At 39.6% G+C, this 21,390-nt stretch overlaps 1 protein-coding gene and 2 non-coding genes across 18 annotated transcripts in view; 2 read left to right on the top strand and 1 right to left on the bottom strand.

The window, feature by feature from the left end:
* The window catches only part of ABI1 (abl interactor 1), a 119,653-nt gene that overhangs the window by 70,107 nt on the left and 28,156 nt on the right, over positions 1–21,390 (top strand). For all 16 annotated transcript variants that reach the window (XM_021670640.2, XM_021670639.2, XM_021670641.2 and 13 more), the window contains exon 3: positions 20,806–20,982. In XM_021670640.2, coding sequence (XP_021526315.1) covers positions 20,806–20,982 — 177 coding nt within the window. The remainder of the gene's footprint in view (positions 1–20,805; positions 20,983–21,390) is intronic.
* LOC135271412 (U6 spliceosomal RNA) lies at positions 6,533–6,639 on the top strand. Its single transcript, XR_010339557.1, has one exon. It is a non-coding gene; the product is annotated as a U6 spliceosomal RNA (small nuclear RNA).
* On the bottom strand, positions 8,021–8,184 carry LOC135271433 (small nucleolar RNA SNORA57). Its single transcript, XR_010339574.1, has one exon. It is a non-coding gene; the product is annotated as a small nucleolar RNA SNORA57 (small nucleolar RNA).

Below are 21,390 nucleotides of genomic sequence, written 5' to 3'. Positions count from 1 at the left end.
TTACAGGCATGTGCCACCACACCTGGCTAATTTTTTGTATTTAGTAGGACAGGTTTTCACCATGTTGGTCAGGCTGGTCTTGAACTCCTGACCTCAGGTGATCCATCTGCCTCGGCCTTGCAAAGTGTTGGGATTACAGGCGTGAGCCACTGCTCCTGGTCTCTTATTTTTATTTTTTAAAGCATTCTGTTGCCTGCAAAATCTATTTTTTTCCTAGGGTTTTTTTTTTTTTTTCCTGTTTTAGGGTCTCCTGCTGTATGAAATGTTGCCCTCAAATAGTCTGGTGATCCTTGGCTTTCTGTTTATATTTAAGAATCAGGGACTAAAATGCTTAAGTAGAAACTCTTCAAGTGTGTGACAGAGGCTTTCAATTGGTGGTGTGATATGGCCACCAGTTGATAGCCTCTGGCAATTGGTGGCCATATCATGTTGGTGGCTGAATCACACCACTGATTGATAGCCTTTGTCACGTACTTAAAGATTGGTGCACCTCCAATTTCAGTGTGTGGAAGTCTTTTCTCTTGTGCCATTCTATTTCTGCAGTGGAGAATCTTCTAATTTCCTTCATGAGAGTCACATTCTTAAAGGACAACATAGTAAGTGGAAAGACTGGGAACTTATTGTTCCATTTGCAGATACTCAGTTCTTCAGTTTTTTGTTGTTTCTGCTTTTAAAAGAAAGTTCTACTGAAATACAATTATCGTGTAATTCATCTATTTAAAGTATACAGTGCATTAGCTTTTTCTATGTTCACAAAGTTATGCATATGTTACCACAATCAATTTTAGAGCATTTTCATTACCCGCAAAAGAAACCCCATATCCCTCAGCTAATCACTCCCAATCATAGCATCCCAACTCTTCCCAGTCCCAACAATTAGTCATCTGTTCTTTGTCTGTATAGATTTGCCTACCGTGGACATTTCATGTAAGTAGATTCAAGCTTGAATCCTTTATGCTTCTTAATTTGATATTTTCAAGGTCCATACCTGTTGTAGCATGCATTAGTACTTATTCCTTTTTATTTTCAAATAATATTCTATTATATGGATAGACCACCTTATCTTTGTTCATCATTTGATAGACATTTGGGTTGTTTCCACTTTTTGACTGTTATGAATAATGCTGCTGTGAACAATTGTGTACAAGTTTTGCAGGGACATATGTTTTCAGTTATATTGGTTGTATACCTAAGAGTGGCGTCGCTGGATCGTATGGTAACTCTGTTTCACTATTTGAGGAACTGCTGACTGTTTTCCAAAATGGCTGTCCCATTTTATATTCCCACCAGCAGTGTATGAGCGTTGCAGACAAACACTTGTTTTATCTTCACATCATTACAAACTTGTTTTATCTAATATTATTTTTTTGAAATAGGGCCTTGCTATGTTGTCCAGGCTTGACGTCAAACTCCTGGACTCAGTTGATCCTCCCCCCTCAGCCTCCTGAGTGTCTGGTACTACAGGCATGTGCCACTGCACCCGGCTCTATTTTTTGATTATAGCCAAGATGACTATTAAGTAGTATCTTACTGTGGTTCCTTACTTAAAGAACCTGGCTTCCAGAGGCTATTTGTCTCTTGTAGGATAAATTGCCTTGTTGTGTGCAGATGTTTTAAGTTCTGCTGCTTCTATTCAGACAAGTTAGCTGCCTTGCCTCATTTGCTTTCTGATATTCAGAGATTTATTGGAAATACTTGTCCCTTATCCTTCTAAAAAATGTGTATTTGTATATATATACAGATGAATTCTTTGGCAGTCATTTTGGTGACATTAAAGGAGGGAGAGACACAATCAATCCTCAGAATTTAAACTGAAGTACCAACTTGTACTTTTAAATATCCTTTCAGTATAAATATCTCCAAATGTGGTCATTGTTTGTAAGAAGAATTATAGGACCAAAAATACTCCTATAATGAAGAAAAAAATAAGGAGGCCTAGAAAGGGCTACTACAAAGTGAATCCAACCAAATGCTTTCAAAGTTTTTAGATTTGAATCTTTTTTGATAATACTGATTTGCGCCGCTTGTTATATATGCAATATAGGTAGGGTATCTTATGAACTAAATAACAATTTTTTTCTCTCTCTTTCTGTCTTTCTTTCTGTCTTTCTCTCTTCCTTTCTTTCGAGTCTTGCTCTGCTGCTCAGACTGGAGTGCAGTGGTGCGATCTCAGCTCACTGAAACCTCTGCCTTCTGAATAGCTGAAATTACAGGTGATTCTTGTGCCTCAGCCTACTGAGTAGATGGGATTACAGGCGTGTGCCACCATGCCTGGCTAGGTTTTGTATTTTTAGTAGAGAGAGGGTTTTGACATGTTGGCCAGGCTGGTCTCGAACTCCTGGCCTCAAACAATCTACCCACCTTGACCTCCCAAATTGCTGGGATTACAGGAATGAGTCACCACACCAAGCCCTAAATAGTAACTTATAATGATGTCTAAGATTGCTAAGAAGAGTTGTATTTATTATTGGCTGTAAGCTTTTCCTGGTTTCCTATCATCAAGTAAGCTCAGACACTTGCATACAGACTGGGAAACATAATAAAGAGCTAACATATATTGATTTTTTTCTACATGCCAGAAACTGTTGAAAATCCTTTCTGTATATTACCTTATTTAATCCTTACAGTAACTGTGTGAAGTTGATAACTGTTTTTTGCTTGTTTTTACATCTCATCTGTGTGGTAAAGAAACTGAGGGCATAGAATGGTTATGTAACTTACTCACATTCACACAGTTAGTAAATGGTACAACCATGTATTAAATCCATAGTTTGATTCCTGAACTCGACTCTTAGTCATTAGACTATACTGCCTGACATTTGAAGAGAATTTTATTTACTTCTTTTTCATTTATTGAGACATGGTCTTGCTGTGTCATCTAGTTTGGAATACAGTGGCATGATCACTGCTTACTGCAGCTTCAACCTCCTAGGCTCAAGCAATTCTCCTGCCTTCTGTGTAGCTGAAGCTACAGGCATAAGCCACTATGCCTGGCTAATGTATTTATTTGTTTTATTTATTTTTGGAGACAGGGTCTCACTCTGTCACCCAGGCTGGAGTGCAGTAGCACAATCTTGGCTCAATGCAACCTCTGCCTCCTGGGTTCAAGGGATTCTTCTGCCTCAGCCTCCTGAGTAGCTGGGACTACAGGCACACATGTCACACCAGCTAATTTTTATATATTTTGGTAGAAATGGGGTTTCACCATGTTGGCCAGACTGGTCTTGAACTCCTGACCTCCAGTGATTCCCTCATCTTGGCCTCCCAAGGTTCTGGGATTACAGATGTGAGCCACTGCACCTGGCCTTCGCCTGGCTAATTAAAAAAAAATTTTTTTTAAGAGACAGGGTCTCACTATGTTGCCCAGGCTGGGGGACACTCAGGAAATATTAAAACAAATGTTAGTTGTTAGGTAAGGAGTAGTAGTAGGTTGAAGAATAAGTACAAATTCATGACCTGCTGTTTAGAAGATAAACTGTGATCTAATGTTCTATTAGAAGTTCATATTTAGCTTAGATTCTAGTTTGGATAAGAAATGATTATCACTAAATTAGGCAAAATTTTCCTTTTTGAGGTGGATATGTAATTACCACATAGAATATTTTGTAGTTTGTCTTACATAATTAAGCAGATGAAGAGGAGACAAAAATGTCATGAGAAGTATTAAAAAATTAGGCATGGGCCAGAATGTTAGTGACAGATTCAGTTTTTCCCAGGCCAAAATATTTCAGAATAATTCTGATCCAAGTGTTTTTGTTTTTCCACCAGAGTCTGATTTTGCAGCTCATCTTTTCTAAATAGATCTATTTTATGGTGTGTATATAGGTCATTCTGAATCAAGTTAACTTCGAAGTTGATTGGGACCTTGTTTCAAGCTTATTGAACAAAGATCTGTAACACAGAATTTTGGGCATAAGGCCATTTCCAGAGTCTGGTCCAAATAAGCAATGACAGACACTGATTGTCTCTTTCTTGGCTGAGGCTTTCTTTGTGCAGCTTGTCTCAGGACTCTCTTCTTTTGCCCTTTTAATACCCCCCTCTCTTTTCTATTCAGGGTAAAAATATTTCCATTTTCATTCTGTAGTTATTTTTTTTCACAAACATTTATTGTGTTTTTACTTATGTACAAGGTTCTTTGCTTAAAACCTATAATGCCCTCCCTGTAGTAGTAGTAGCAGTTGTGAGGATAGTAGACCTTCTGAAATGATAGTGTAGAAAATACATGAAACATTAAGTAGTGTTGCTGTGTCATACTTCTTTCCTGCCTGCCTTTCTGTCTTTTGATGATTAGGAAAGGTTTTTCTTTAAGATCTTTAAATATTTCCTCCAGAGTGACAAGGGAGAGGAAAAAGAACAAAATGAAAACACATTTCTATACAGCAGTTTAAAATAATCATATCTTAAAAGATAATTTTAAAATCTTGTCTGTTTATGGAGTTTATCATTTTATTTCCACATTTGTTTTAGAAAATGTTTTCCTCTCTCAGTATAATTGCTTTTAGAATATTTTAATGTTTTCTTTAGAACTTTTGTTTACCACACAATTAATTTTATTTATTCAATTCTCCATCTGCTTGTTTTTATAGAAGCCTTGCTTGACCATTTAAAAAGAAGTTTTCAAGTTTGGTCTCCTAATTTCCATAGTCTTTTCTTTATCTCTTAATTAGATTCAACTTACCTTTATTCATGCTATTTTAGCTTTTCTCTAATCTCGGGGAAGGTGTTGTCTTTTCATGCCTCTTTGCCCCGGCTTATGCTGTCCCCTGTGCTTGGATTTTGACCTTTTCTCCACTCTCCGTTTTTCTCTTTGGCCTGCCAGATATGACTGGTAAAAATGGGGTTTCTTTCATGGAGTCTTTTGATGTTGCTCCAGGAGTATTAATCATTCTTTTCTCTGTGCTCTCTATTTATGTGTAATTAAAGACTTAAAAATTGTCTTAATCATTCAAAAGAATAAATGTAATATGTATTATAACATTTATAATAAATCAAACATCTCTGAGTCCACCATTAAAACTAAAAGCTAGAAAATGACCAATTCTGTTTCTTCTATCTGTATACTTCTCGCCAACCATAAAAGGGATGTTTATCATTCCCTTGCACTTAACATTTTTAAAAATCACATATATGTGTATTACTAAACAATTATTGTTTAATTTTGCTTGTGTTTGGGCTTATAACAATAGATTTATCCTGTATGCAGTCTAGCATGGCTTGCTTTTTTTATTCAGCATTATAATTTCTAAGATTTATCCATATTGCATATACATAGTTCATTCTTAGTAGTTTATTCGTTCTCATTAATGTATAATATTTTAAGTATAAATATTCCACTTATTTGCATTTAAATTTAAGGATCTGGAATTAGTTTTATCCTATGGTTTGAGGTAGGGATCCATTTTCAGTGTTTTTTTTCTATATGGCAAACTAGTTGTTCTATTCAAATAATACATTCTTTCCTACTGTGCTATCACTGTAAGATACCAAGTTTCCTTATAAGCATGATTTTGTTTCTGAATTCTCTTTTCTGTTGTATTGGTCCATTTAGCCCTGTAAGAACCTTACTGTCTTCTTTACTATGGTTTCATATCTCAGTAGGCAAGTTATAGCCTCCTCCCTTCTAATTTTTCTTTTAGACCATATCTTAGCCATCGTTTCCCCTTTGCCCTCCCATATAAGTTTATAACCTTGAAAATCTCTCTTGGCATTTGTATTGGGATGCATTGAAGCTGTAGATCAATTTGGGAAGACCTGGCATCAACATAACATTGGATAGAAGGGGGACAATCAGGTGTATGTGTGGTTTTGAGTTGGTGTGGGTGTGTTGCATCTGGTTTTGAAGACTTTAATTTTTTTTTCCAGGGTTTTTTTTTTTTTTTTTTTCCAAATGTCTGTCTCACTGTTTCCTTATTCTCTCATTTATAACTAGAAGTAAAATTGGGTAGGGGAGAGAGTTTTTAGGGTTTTATTCAGGGTGTTCTAATAATTTTTGTTGTAGAATATTTCTGTTGATTATCTTAGGTTCCATATTGCTATTAGTCTCCTCACAACTCTTGATATTATCTTTGCTTGTCATATTGAGTCTGCCAGAAGGGTTTTCCAGTTGTATTGTATTCACTCTTTTTTTTTTTTTTTTTTTTTGAGATGGGATACTCTTACGCAGCTGTAGTACAGTGGTGTGATCGTGGCTCACTGCAGCCTTGACCTCTTGGTCTCAGGTGATCTTCCCGAGTAGGTGGGACTATAAGTGTGTGCCACCATGCTCAGCAAATTTTTTTGCATTTTTTGTAGAGACGGAGTTTTACCATGTTGCCTAGGCTAATCTTGAATTCCTGGACTCCTTGACCTCCCAAAGGGCTAGGATTACAGATGTGAGTCACTGAGCCCAGCCAATATTAGCTCTATATTATGCCTCTTTCATTACCCAAATTCAGAGGTCTTGTTTGCTTTGTATTAGACTAACTACAACTATATCATTTTTACCAGCCCACTGCAGTGCAATTTCATTTTATGTGATAAAAATACAACATAAGTGCTCACTTCTGCAGCACATATACTAAAATTGGAAGAATACAGAGAAGATTAGCATGGCTCCTGTGCAAGGATGACATGCAAATTCATGAAGTATTCCACATTTTTCTGACAAAGGTCTAATATCCAGCATCTAAAAGGAACTTAAGCAAACTTAAAAGAAAAAAAAACCATTAAAAAGTGGGGAAAGGATATGAACAGACTCTTCTCAGAGGACATACATGGAGCCAACAATCACATGAAAAAAAATCAGTATCACTGACCATTAGAGAAATGGAAATCAAAACCACAGTGAGATACCATCTCACACCAGTCAGAATGGCTATTATTAAAAAGTTAAAAAAATAACAGATGCTGGCAAGGTTATGGAGAAAAAGGAACACTTTTACACTGTTGGTGGGAATGTAAATTAGTTCAACCATTGTGGAATACAGTGTGGTGATTCCTCAAAGACCTAGAGAAAGAAAATACCATTTGACCCTGCAATCCCTTTACTGGGAATATATCCAAAGGAATATAAATTGTTCTGTTATAAAGACACATGCACATGTATGTTCACTGTAGCACTATTCGCAATAGCAAAGACATGGAATTAGTCTAAATGTCCCATCAGTGATAGACTGGATAAAGAAAATGTGGTACATATATATACACCATGGAATACTATGCAGCCACCAAAAAAGAACGAGATCATGTCTTTTGCAGGGACATGGATGGAGCTGGAGGCCATTATCCTTAGCAAACTAATGCAGGAACAAAAAACCAAATACTGCATGTTCTCACTTAAATATAGGATCTAAATGATGAGAACACATAAGCACCTAGAGGGAACAGTGCACACTGGGGCCTACTGGAGGGTGGAGGGTGGGAGGAGGGAGAGGATCAGGAAAAACCTAATGGATACTAGGCTTAATACCTGGGTAAGGAAATAATCTGTACAACAAACACCCATGACAAATGTTTACCTATGCAACAAACTTACACATCTTACACATATACCCCTGAACTTAAAAAAATCAAACATAAAATATTAATAAAATACAGAAAATTCCTTTTAAAATGTGAAGATTTCCTTCACATTAAAAATTTTGTGAACCATTATATAATTTCAAAACTGAACAGGGCAGTAGTTAAACAGTTTCTTTTATTGTCATGTTTAGCCAGTAAACGGAAACACCATCATTTGTTACACTTCTTGAATTTTGTGAGCTTTGAATTATATAACACAGATATAATTCAAATGTCTGTATGTATTCATGCTTTAAAAGGTGATTCCCTGTACATGTTCATTCTATTGATTACTTGCAAATTTGTTTTATGTATATCCTATTTTGATTTTGTCTGTTCTCCTTCAGGTGCTGACGCATCAAGCATAGTCTTCATTTATTGAGAACTTGTCTTTGGATTTTTATCTTTTCTCTAGTTGGTACCTTTGATGTCCTTACATCTAAGATCCACTTTCCTTTTTCTTTTTCCTTTTCCTTTTTCCTGGTGTCGCAGTGCTTGAGGATAGAACTGGCAGACGGGAAGCTGCATGGCACTGAAGACATGATGGCGGGGGTGGGGGATGTGTAGGGGCCGGAGCTCTTCCCTTTGCTTCTGTACATAATGGGGAGTGGGACTACATGCCCAGTTCCTGCCAAGGAAATGAGGGTCCACTTTTGTTTCAAATGAATTTTGAATGATTTGTTTACCTTGGAATCAGTTGAGTTTCAAACTGCTAGTACCTAATGTTTATTAGACTGACTTTGAGGAGTCCTTCAAAATTGTATTTGCCCATGGCAAAACTGGAGGTTTGAACCTAATTGACATGCAACATATTCAAATACACAATGTGATACATTCATGTTTTCATATTAATATATTTAGAAATGCTTTATTTTAATTGAAGAGCTATAGATTGGGTAGTTTGATAAATAAGTTTCAGATTATTTTTCAGTATTTTTTTATATCAAGCAATGTTACAGTTTCTAATATGCTATTCCCATTTAATATAAGCTGTATTAGTCTGTTTTCGCATTGCTGATAAAGACATACCTGAGACTGGGAAGAAAAAGAGTTTCAATTAGACTTACAGTTTCACATGGCTGGGGAGGGTTAAGAATCATGCCAGGAGGTGAAAGGCACTTCTTACATGGCAGGGGCAAGAGAAAATGAGAAGGATGCATAAGTGTAAACCCCTGATAAAACCATCAGATCTCATGAGACTTATTCACTACCATGAGAACAGTATGGGGGAAACTGACTCCGGGATTCAATTACCTCCCACCAGGTTCCCCTGACAACACCTGGGAATTATGGGAGTACAATTCAAGATGAGATTTGGGTGGGGACGCAGAGCCAAACTGTATCATAAGCAAAGTGAAATTTTAGTTAATTAAAATTTGTATAAAATTTTATATCCGTAAGCAAAAGACCTAGTATTCAAACCTAATTTTCTAATTTCAAGTTTGCATGCTTTTAAAAAAAAAAAAAAAAAAAAAACCAGTGGGTCTAAGGATTGCCATAGGGTAATCTCCTGGGCCATTTAGTTCTCAACTGGGGTTACTCTGATTTTTGTCTCTCATATGTAAGACTAAAAGCTTATTGTTTTTTTCTGTCAGACTGCTGCTTTTGCTATGTGAAGTTGAAGAAAAAAATGTGAAAGTAAGGAAATTTAAGTATGAGAGGGAATTAGTCTCACTGAAAAAGCTAACTCTTGCTTGGTGAACATATGCATGCTGTTGTTATACAAATGTTCCAAACCTGCTCCATTCGTCCTACCCTCTTTATTTGCTCACCCTGCCATATGGAGGGTTGTGCTTTGCTGGACGTGTTGTGTTTTGGACTTGTATGATTCTGTTGAGAGAATGGAGAGGGAGTAGACCGGAGTAGAATTTTTCACGTAATTTCAAATAGTGTCCTGAATAGTTCTGTAGTGTGTGAGTGAAGTAGGAAGGGTGAAAAAAAAAAGATTGATTTTAAGGAGAGTTGTGCATTCCGTGATGTTTGAGAAAAATAGGGAAAGAACAAGACATTTTGGATTGATTTTTCTCTTGAGGATTGGGGACCATGTGGGATGCTCTTTTAATAGGGTTTAAACGGTGAGATGTACACATTTTTCATTTTGTTTTCTCACGTTTACTTCTTTTATAAAGATCTCCATGGTTACCCCATAGAGAGCAGACTGGAAAAAGGCCAGATTGGGTGTTAAGTGGACCAGTTAGAAGGCTGTTGCAAGAGCCAAGGTGAGAGATGATAATAGATTGAGTAGGATTAAAGTATTGGAAACAGATTTCTGGTATTTAAAGGTAAATGTGACAGGATTTAGTGAAATTAAACATGAAGTAAATTCTAGATGTCTGACTTATATAAACGAATAGAGAATTGAAGTAGGAACATTGAAATAGGATTGAGTAGCCTGTGTGTTTGATTTTGAACACATTCACTTTAAGGTACCATTGAAATATCTGAGAGAATGTCAGTTTTATACACGAGCCTACAGCTTAGAGGGAGGGTTCTTGAATAGATACAGAAAAGCTTGTGTGCATATGTGATAATTTAAGCTTAAATGTAGGTGAGTTTGCCAAGGGGTTGTAAAGAGGAAGGTGCTGAGGACTGAATTGCAGACACTGTTTATAAGATGACCTTACAAAGGAGATAGAGAATGAGTGTTTGGGAGAGGTAGAAACAAACCCAGGTGAATAGTGGTCCATCGTTTTCACCTTCCAATGAAATCTGAGTATTTTTCCTTCTACAGAGTTAGGGATTCCTCAACTTAATTCTGTGTTGAGTAGGATTGGGCTAAAATTTGTACTAGTTCTGGACCTATTGGAAAAGAAAGGAATTTAAAAGATGTGTAGAGAGGCCAGGCGTGGTGACTCACGCGTGTAATCCAGCACTTTAGGAGGCTGAGGCCGGCAAATCACTTAAGGTCAGGAGTTTGAGATTAGCCTGGCCAACATGGTGAAACCCTGTCAAAATAAGCCGGATGTGGTGGCATGTGCCTGTAGTCCCAGCTACTGGAGAGTTTGAAACATGAGAATCACTTGAACCTGGGAGACAGGTTGCAGTGAGCTGAGATCGCCCCACTGCACTCCAGCCTGGGCGACAGAGCAAGATCCTGTCTCAAAAAAAAAAAGATGTGTTGAGAGGCATTCTACAAAAATGGGGCTTACATTTTGTAACATCAATGATTGTATCACAGAATCTTCAGAATTACTTGGGGATGGGGGTGGTCAGAATATGTGAATTGTTTCACTATAAAAAGTTTTTTCAAGAACTGTGAAGAGTCAGATTTTGCCTTCTGTGCAAGCCAATATCTTTCCTAGATGCTAGTAGAAGACAGAAGACTTCTGGGCCAGAGACATAGGACTTTATTACTGATGAGAATAATGGGAGTCAGAGTGTTAGCATTTGTGCCAGTTTCCCAAGCCCACTGCTCCATAGAAGAAGGTGAAGGGGCCGAGTGATGTGTGTGGTGATGCCTCTCCTGTAATGCACTGCAGTCTATTACAGGAGAGGGACCACCAGTTTAGGGAACCCAAACTTTGATAATGGACAGTAAGCCTACCTGACCTTTACCCTGGAGGGAGATGACATTTTTTTTTTGAGACAGAGTTTCACTCTGTCACCAGGTGCCAGGCTGGAGTGCAGTGGTGTGATCTTGGCTCACTGAAACCTCCGCCTCCCAGGTTCAAGCAATTCTCCTACCTCGGCCTCCCGAGTAGCTGGGACTACAGGCGTTTACCACCACGCCCAGCTAATTTTAGTAGAGATGGGGTTTCACTGTGTTGGCCAGGATGGTCTCGATCTCTTGACCTTATGATCCACCTGCCTCAGCCTTCCAAAGTGCTGGGATTACAAGCATGAGCCACCACTCCCAGCCTTTTTAAATTTTATATGGAGTCTCACTCTGTTGCCCAGGCTGGAGTGGAGTGGCACAATCTTTGTTCACTGCAACCTCTGCCTCCCGGGTTCAAGTGATCCTCATACCTCAGTGCCCCCAAGTAACTGAGACTACAGGCATGCGCCACCATGTAGTGGTGTATTTTTGTATTTTTAGTAGAGATGGGGTTTCACCATGTTGGCCAGGCTGGTCTCGAACTCCTGACCTCAGGTAATCTGCCCTGCTCAGCCTCCCAAAGTGCTGGGATTACAGGCATGAGCCACCTTGCCCAGCTGGAGATGACATCTTTATTGTACTAGACAGCAATCAAACCTGCCTTTTGCTCCTGAGGGAGACACTGTTTTTCAATTCCTTATATAGTACAAACATGCTTAACAAATTAGTATGGAACAAAAGGAATCAGTCTCTTTACTCACAAGAGGTACAGAAACATGAAAGATCCAAGTATGATTGCCTGCCAACAGTATTCACCCTTCATTTCTATATCTTCTTGGCTTCTGGTAAGATTTTCTTCCCATGATGATACAACTTCATTGGTCACTCTGTTTAATCTTTCCGACAGAGGCTGGGACCAGATCCATTTAATTTTTCTTATGACGCATTTCACTAAAGTTACTATCAACAGGATAGCAGGATGAGGCCAGACTGCAATATTGACTTCAATTATGCTCCCCGGGGTGCAAGATCCTACCAACAGAACAAATGCAACAAACCTTTAGGGTCTACCTAAGAGAGCCGGGTGGCTTTCTCTTTGTTTCTGCACTGACTTTCCTCTTGGCCCAAGGCATTAATCTAGTTACTGCAGAATATATAGTGCAGATTTGGCCTTGGTCTACAAAGAGGAAGTGTAGGGCTATTCTTTTATCTGTAACAATCCTGGATAGTGATTTGAGATTTTCCTGAATGCCTCTAGGCCCAAGGTCATGTAATTGCTTGCTTTAGCTAAAGTCAGGAACAAATTTTAAATAACCTTTTCTAATTGGATGACTCCCATTGTAGCTATTATTGTCTTGGTGTACAAGCCTTCACATTTTCTGAAGAGAGGCAATGCCTGACTTCCACACAAGCAAAACCAAGGACTTTATGCCTATAAGGAATGTGTTATTTATATTGTCCTACCTCTCCCCACCCCCCACCACCCTTATGTGGGACCTACTTTTAAGTCAGAGGGTACAGGCTGCTAGTTGTTTGCCTCCAGTGTTGCCTCCCTGATGGCTGGTAAGCCTTAGGGTTCTGAGTTCAGTATGAATACTTGTTTAGTTTTTGTTTGTGGAGACTCTGCCTGAAGGCAGTCAGTCCAATCTGTTCTGTTTCTTATCTATGCCACCAACTCGATGACCTTCATCTGTCCCTTAAAGTGACTGTCCCTGGAAGTGACTGAAATGAATAATAGCTACAGGAATAGGGATGGAAAAGACGCCTAAAGTTATGGACAGGCATTTTGTGTGGGAGATTCGGGAGCTTGGACTGTCCTCTGCTGCTTCTGAGAGACTGTGCGGTTAAGGAGAATGATGATTGAGTAGTGATCAAAGCTGTGGCAGGATCAGGGCAGACCCCGTAGTCAGTTAAATTTGAGATTTTGCACATTTGCAGAGAAATGTTCTTTGTGAGGGATGATTCTAAATGATAGATCAGTTTATGTCCCTCTTTTTCCTTACTTCCCAATGTCTAAGGTGTTTTCCCTACAGGTGCCAGACAGGGTTGTTGTACCCTTTCGACTGCCACAAAATCAGTGTATCCCATTCCAGTAGCTAACTTCACCATTTTTTCAATAATCTCAGACTCAAACCCAGACCTTTTGTCCAGAAGGGTCAGGTGCAAGAGTGACAAAAGGCGTTTTTATTAAACTTGGACAGACCTTCTTATGTCTCCTACTTTGGTCCACATGAGCCACACTACTGGAAGCAGTGTACTTAACCGAGTGGTCATTATCTTTATTATTTAAAACCATGGAAATGCAGCAAGAAAATACAGATCATCAATTTCAGTTGGCTGAACCTGAATTAAGCTTATACCAAAGACCTCCTTTTGGCTGGGCTGCCACCCAGAGAGTAGACCAATCAAGCGAGCCCGGATTTCCATTAAAGGAAAGAAAAAAGCATCATGCTTAGGAATGGTCAGGGTGGAATGCCAAGAGACCAAGAGGAGAAGTTCTCTTCCTGGAAACTGCCACATTCAGTGACCAGACTGCTGTATTCTTTTTTTTTTTTGGAGATGGAGTTTCGCCCTTGTTACCCAGGCTGGACTGCAATGGCACGATCTCGGCTCACTGCAACCTCCGCCTCCTGGGTTCAGGCAATTCTCCTGCCTCAGCCTCCCGAGTAGCTGGGACTACAGGCACGCGCCACCATGCCCAGCTAATTTTTTGTATTTTTAGTAGAGACGGGGTTTCACCATGTTGACCAGGATGGTCTCTATCTCTTGATCTCGTGATCCACCCACCTTGGCCTCCCAAAGTGCTGGGATTAGACTGCTGTATTCTTTTTTTTTTTTTTTTGAGACGGAGTTTCGCTCTTGTTACCCAGGCTGGAGTGCAATGGTGCAATCTCGGCTCACCACAACCTCCGCCTCCTGGGTTCAGGCAATTCTCCTGCCTCAGCCTCCTGAGTAGCTGGGATTACAGGCACACGCCACCGTGCCCAGCTAATTTTTTGTATTTTTAGTAGAGACGGGGTTTCACCATGTTGACCGGGATGGTCTCGATCTCTTGACCTCGTGATCCACCCGCCTCGGCCTCCCAAAGTGTTGGGATTACAGGCGTGAGCCACCGCGCCCGGCCAGACTGCTGTGTTCTTATGTAGACCAGGAGCAGGTGATAGAGGTATACTCAGAAATCTTTTGAATTGATTAAAAGTTTTTAAAAAATTGTGGTAAAATACATATGTGATTACCATCTTAATCATTTTTAAGTGTATAGTTCAGTAGTGTTAAGTACAGTTACAATGTTGAGAAACCAATAATCTCTAGGACTCTTTTCGTCTTGTAGAAATGAAACCCTATATGCATTAAACAACAAGTTGCCATTGAGCTTTCCTCCCCCAGGCAATCACCATCTCCATTTTCTGTCTGTGAATTTTCCTACTCTAGGTACCTCATATAAATGGAATCATACAATATTTGTCTTTTTGTAACTGGCTTATTTCACTCAGCATAATGTCCTCAAGGTTCACCCGTATTGCAGCATGTGTCAGAAGTTCCTTCATTATTATTATTCTTATTTTTTAAGATGGAGTTTTGCTCTTGTTGCCCAGGCTGGAGTGCAATGGCATGATCTTGGCTCGCTGCAACCTCTTGTCTCCTGGGCTCAAGCGATTCTCCTGCCTCAGCCTCCTGAGTAGCTGGAATTACAGGCATGCTCCACCACCCCTGGCTAATTTTGTATTTTTAGTAGAGATGGGGTTTCTCCATGTTGGTCAGGCTGGTCTTGAACTCTCGACCTCAAGTGATCCGCCTGCCTTGGCTTCCCAAAGTGCTAGGATTACAGGCATGAGCCACCGCATCCGGCCTGAAGTTCCTTCATTGTTAAGTCTGAATACTATTCTAGTGTATGTATTTATCACATTTTTGCATCCATTGATCTATTGATGGATACTTGGGTTACTTCCATCTTTTGGCTGTTGTGAATAAAACTGCTAAGTGACCCTGCTTTCATTTCTTTGGGGTATATACCTATAATTGGAATTGCTGTTGTATGTGGTAATTCTGTTTTTAATTTTGTGAGGAATCACTATACTGTGTTTCATAGTTACTGTGCAAGGGCTCCAGTTCCTTCACATCCTGATTTTTTGATAGTAACCATCATTATGGATGTGAGGTTGTATCTCATTGTGGTTTTGATTTGCATTGCCCTAATGATAAGTGATAGTGAGTGTCTTTTCATGTACTTATTGGCCATTTGTCTGTCTTCTTTTGAGAAATGTCTATTCAAGTCTTTTGCCCATTTTTAAGTCAGGTGTATTTTTTTGTTGAGTTTTTTTGAGTTGATTTTTGATAAGGCTGTTGCAGCATTAAGCTATATAAGATGCTTGTGGATGGTAGAGTGTCAAATACCTTGACTAACAGGTCATTGTAGAGTGACTTTTGTTATAAAAAGCAAATGATGTGGAAAGTAAAACCAGGATGCAGATTAGTGTCAAGGACCACAATAGTGTGGCTGGAGTCAGCTGACTGAACTGGAATAGCAGTACCAGACCCAGGAAAAGTGTCATCAACAGTGAGGCACCACTGATAGCCTGAAGAATGTTGTCAAAGGTCTCATGCAACCAATCTGCCAGTAGCATGTGATGTGGTTCCTCTCACCATGAGACAAATGAGTCCTTTTCCAGGACTCACAAGTCTAGGATGAGGTGGCAGCCTCTGCATCAGGAACATAGTCTTTTACTGTGTATCCACTCTATGATGATAGATGTGTTGCTGTGTCTGGTATAATGATGGATCCAGCGGCTGTGGTAGCAATCTCAACTGTGCAGCTTGATCAGTAGCTTGGTTATAATTGGTCTCATCAGACAATTATACACCCTTACTGAAAACATCCATATTAGTGACCCAGATGGTTTGATTAGCAACTACAATTGATCTCCATGGTTTATGGACAGTCTTAAATATGTCATTCTGTAGTTTTCCAAGTGGCAGACCAAATAGCTAGGCTGTTGTTAACAGCCTGAAAGTCAGTAGAAATATAACAGAGTTTTCCAGGGGAATATTGGCCAGATCTGTGGGAATGTCCTTGAGTTTTGCCCATGGAACAAAGCAACCCCACCCATTTTCAGGTCTTTGTCATGGGCACTGGAGTTTGTAGTCCACTGGGCACCACAGGGTCTCAGCTTTGTTGAATCAGGCCTAGTGAACCAGGCCCAGGCATTTAGGGAACCTCTGTGAATCAAGGGCCTTACTGAGCTAGCAGATTTGGTTTAGGTGGCAGAATGCAGTATCAGACCTTTTCTAAGGGAGAAGCGGCTACTTTTTCATGTAAAGCTGAGATGCTGTAGGGGCCAGACTGGCTGCATTCTTGAATATACCACTTCCATTTGATGAGAGAGGCTTGTGGGCCTTTCCCACCTTGTTAGTCATTGCATTTGAGTTGACTCATTCCCAAATGGGAATCTTTTCAAAAGAGACATACTTAGTAGCTACGTCAAGGAGGCATTGAATCCAAACCCAAGAGTCACCTCCGGAAGAGATTTATTCCTCTTGGCAGAGGCTCTAATCAGGAAAGTCATCTGTGCACAGACTTGTACTCAAACGGGTCATAAGGATGTGGGGCTCTAAGCCTTTCTGCATGAGCTCTTCACAGTGAGCACAATCTCCTCTGGAGCTTATGAGCACTCACAGTCCAGACATGTAAAATATCAATACCACTTACAGACTCAGCAGTGGAAGCCACAAAGAGTAGTACATTGAATGATTCAAAGAGCCCCATCCGAAAGGTCACAGTGGTTTCCCTTCCCCACTTTGAACCCTATTCTGACCTCAGCAGTTAGAAGGAGGTAACTTATTCTTCCACAGGAGGGGTGTGAAGGTGCCTTGGTCTCCCGTATCCAACAGAGAAATAAAATTTTGGGTCTATGGTCTCCCCAAAGTTATGTAGCATAACTAGGTGTGTGTGGTCTTCAGTCTCCTTCGGGAACTTGGAGAACTAGGCCCCACTCCTGATCATCTTTCTTTGTAAAGCAGTTGAGGTTGAGGTATGAGGGAGGATGGGGGAGAGTAGCTTTGCACTAGTGAACAAGAGACATTTGCTTTCAGTTTTGAGTGGTGCTATAGCTGAGTGCTGATTAGTCAAATAAACCTGTAGTAATTTTGGTCCAGCCAAAACCCTGTATTATGTGCAAGATCATCACTGCTTGAGCCCAGGAGTTTGAGAACAGTATGGGCAACATCATGAGTGAGACCTTGTCTCTACTAAAAATTATATTTAAAAAAGTTAGCCTGGCATGGTGAGATGCACCTGTTGTCCCAGCTGCTCAGGAGGCTGAGGTGAGAGGATCCCTTGAGTGCAAGAATTTGAAGATTGCAGTCAACCGTGATTGTGCCACTGCACTCCAGCCTGGGTGACAGAGCGAGACCTTGTCTTATATACACAAAAAAGGTCATCATTATGGACATTATCCATTTCTGTTTGGGAACACCTTGATCAAACAGCTACAGCTGTGTTGCTTTCTGGTGGGGGTGGGAAATGAGTTTTGTACCCTTTGGCTGACTTGGACTTGATCTGCACAGTCACATCATTTTTTAGGAGTCCACCTTAACGTAGGCTCTTTGCTGCTCCATTGTTAAGATAACATCAAGAAAACATCTCTTAAATTCTTGCTTGATTTCAATACTAGGGCTACTGGAGTTTTCTAAGGCTGCAGGACTGATAGCAAGAATTATCTAGATTCTTTGAGCTAGTTTCTGATTCTCCAGTGAATCACCTTGATCTGCATTTTAAACCTAGTCTAGTACAGTAGGAGCCTGTAGATTGGTTGATGTCTAAGGGAATTTGTCTCAGGGAAATTTCCCCGGGAGTGTCAGGGTTTCTTGTAGTGGACAGGTTACACCACCAGAAAATGCTGAGGCCCTTTCCAATCATCTTGAAAGGATTGCAAGTTGACAAGATAGACTGCAGTAGGAGCTGAGCACTGAGATAGCCAGCAAAATGCTATTCTTCTTTAACAAGCATTATATGCCTGAGCAATATAACTACATGCCCCTCATCTTGCAAGCGAACTAGCTCAAGTTCTGAAGATTTGTTTGGCTCTGCCCACAGTGGTTGCAAATTTTCTTCTGTTCCGTTCTGTTCTTTTCCTTTCCTTTTCCCTTTTCCTTTTTTTTGGACAGAGTTTTGCTCTGTCACCCCGGCTGGAGTGCAGTGGCGCGATCTCAGTTCACTGCAACCTCCACATCCCGGGTTTAAGCAGTTCTCCTGACTCAGCCTCCCAAATACCTGGGATTATAGGTGCTCACCACCATGCCCAGCTAATTGTTTTGTATTTTTAGTAGAGAGGGTATTTCATCATGTTTGCCAGGCTGGTTTCAAACTCCTGACCTCAAGTGATCTGCCTGCCTTGGCCTCCCAAAGTTCTAGGATTGCAGGAGTGAGCCACTGCACCCAGCCAGCCACTGCGCCCGGCCCTTACTTTCAAACTCAGTGTAGATACATGTCTCTGTAACTGTTGTCGAAAGGAAACAGAACCTTTCGTGTCCCCCTCTCCCTCTTCCAGACAAATCTTAGTCCTAGTTTTTCGTGAGGCAGACCTGCTGAGGCTGACTGTCAGCTTGATAAGGAAGTCCTCCCATCTGCATGAGTATTGACAGTTACCAGGGCAGCATCATTCAGGCTGTTTGTCTTTGAATCTGCCTACTTCCTGGTACTTATCCTGAAACTTTCTCTTCATTTCAGCCTCATTAACAGGCAGTAAAGTGGAGGATCATTCATTGCTTGGTTGATCATACAATTTGGTCAACATGTTAGCAGTGATTCTCATGGACTTTTCTCAATTTCTGCTAACTGACCTTTCCTTCCATTTCTAGAAAACTTTGTCCCTGTCAGCATTCTATTTTTATTGCCAAAACTATCAAAAATTGTGACAGTCCTGAGATTTATCCTGGTTAACTAATGAGTTAGCCTACCACAATTTCATGGATTCTGTTGGAAGCCATGAGACTCCTGGGTCAGAGACAAAGGACATCATTACTCAACGGCAATAGTAGCCAAAGTGTCAGCATTTGTGCTAGAAAACAGCCCCAGTTTCTACAGGGTACTGCAAAGAGCCAGGTGATGCCTGCATACACAGTTGTGTGCATTAGAGAAAAATGACTCTCAACTTAGGGGACCACATCTTTTATAATGGGCAGAAAACCTTTCTCCTGGAGGGTTACAATTACATTAACTTTATTATATTGGACAATAAGCAAACCTGCCTTTTGCTTTCCAAGGAGATGCTATATTTTCTAAGGCTATTTGCTCTATAAACATTCAGAACAAAAGGAGTTAGTACATCTTCTCACAAGATGTACGGAAATGATAGATACTCATGGAGAGTTGTCTCTCTCTTGTTTTGAAATTGGGATAGTATTTTTGATTATAAATTCTTTCTCAATTAAAAAGTTCTGATGAAATAAAACAGACTTGTAATAGATTTGGTTCAAGCATAACATTGAGCTGTTCTTTTCCCTGGGAGTACCTTTTTTTTTTTTCCCCTCTTTTTCCTACTTCAGTTCATATCCTGGCCTTGTCTTACCTAAACTACCATAATTGCCCCCTAACTGGTTTAACTTTCTGTGGTCTTGTTCTATCTTCAATACCTCTGCTAGTGGGATCTTCTTAAAATGCAAAAGTGATCATGTCACTCAATTTAAATTTGTCATCAGTTCCTTATTAAGCCAGATTTTAAGTTGTTGAGCAGTAGTATAATTATTTCTCATGTGCTGGCTACCATCCAGTTTTAAGTTGGCAACCAAATTAAAAAAATATTTTTAAAAAGCCTTGTAGGCCAGTCCTAGGTAGGCTGTACCAAACAGGTGTCTAGGCTGCTTGTTGACAGTTTATACCTGCTGTTACCATTTTTCTCTTAGGCCTTTGTCTGGAGGATGTTATTCTCTCTGCCTTTAATATTTTTTATATTTCCCTCTTGACTCCTGTTTATCCTTTGAAACCTACCCACTCTGTAAAGCCTTTAAATGAACTGTTTTCAACCTAGTTGTCTTGTTCTCAGCACCTTTATAGTAATTTAATACTTGCCTCATTGTGTTGTAATTACTTTCTTTTTGTGGGGGTGGTGGTTTGCATCACACTGAATAAATAAAGTGTCAGCTGTTCATACCAGGACAACTTTCTCTTTCTACACATCCCAAGTCTTTTTTTTTTTTTTTTTTTTTAGGGACAGGGTCTCTGTCGCCCATGCTGGAGTGCAGTGGCACAATCACAGCTCATTGCACCTCAGCCTCCTAGGTTTAAGCCATCCCCTCACTTCACGTCCCTAGTAGCTGGGTCCACAGGCATTTGCCACCATGCCTAGCTGTTTTGTATTTTTTGTAGAGACAGAGTTTTGCCATGTTGCCCAGGCTGGTCTTGAACTCCTGAACTCAAGCAATTCACCTGCCTTGGCCTAAAATGCTGGTATTACAGGTGTGAGCCACCATGCCTGGCCCACATACCAAATTGTTTGGAAACAAAACTGCTTTCTAGAGGATTGTTTTAGAATCAAATCCATTACATTAGTTGGTACATTAAACCAACATTAAATATTCTCCGCTTTTAGTCTAGTATAATTTAATAGTATTCACTGGAAAAGAGACATGTGGTGCAGTCCTATGGTCCACCCTAAATATGGTCCAATGTGTGTCGATAGCAAATATATTATGCCAAATAATGTTTTCTTGCTTTGTTCAAATTTAAAATATAGACTGTGGATATTCATAAAGAGAAAGTGGCTCGAAGAGAGATTGGTATTTTGACAACAAATAAGAATACATCAAGAACTCACAAAATAATAGCACCTGCGAATATGGAGCGCCCTGTAAGGTATATTCGGAAACCTATCGATTATACAGTTCTGGATGATGTGGGCCATGGTGTCAAGGTAAGCATTTTATATTACATTAATACACTAATTTGCATATCCAGTAAATATTTTGGATAGGAAATATTGTGATAAAGATAATTTTAATTAATAGATTCTCTTTAGCAACTAGGATTATAATTTTCATACAATATTTAATATGCATTTTACTAAGGTTGGGGTGCAATTTTATCAGTGAAATAGGCTATATTAAAAATGATATTAAAACTTGAAATAGATGTTAATTAAGCCATAGATTCTAGACTAATATCCATTTGTGTTGTGAATGCCATGTCTGTCTTTTACTGCTGAATATTTAAAAGTAAAAATCTACAGGCTTTTCAAAATCACTTTAGAAGATAATTTATAAATACTTTTATCCTGTCATTCCTAAATGTGTATATATATTTGTATACCTGTGTGTGTGTG

The sequence above is a fragment of the Aotus nancymaae genome, unplaced genomic scaffold (genome assembly GCF_030222135.1).
Source record: "Aotus nancymaae isolate 86718 unplaced genomic scaffold, 86718_ANA_hifiasm-v0.15.2.pri h1tg000077l, whole genome shotgun sequence".
Classification (NCBI taxonomy): domain Eukaryota; kingdom Metazoa; phylum Chordata; class Mammalia; order Primates; family Aotidae; genus Aotus; species Aotus nancymaae.
This window is presented reverse-complemented; position numbering and strand designations above follow the sequence as displayed.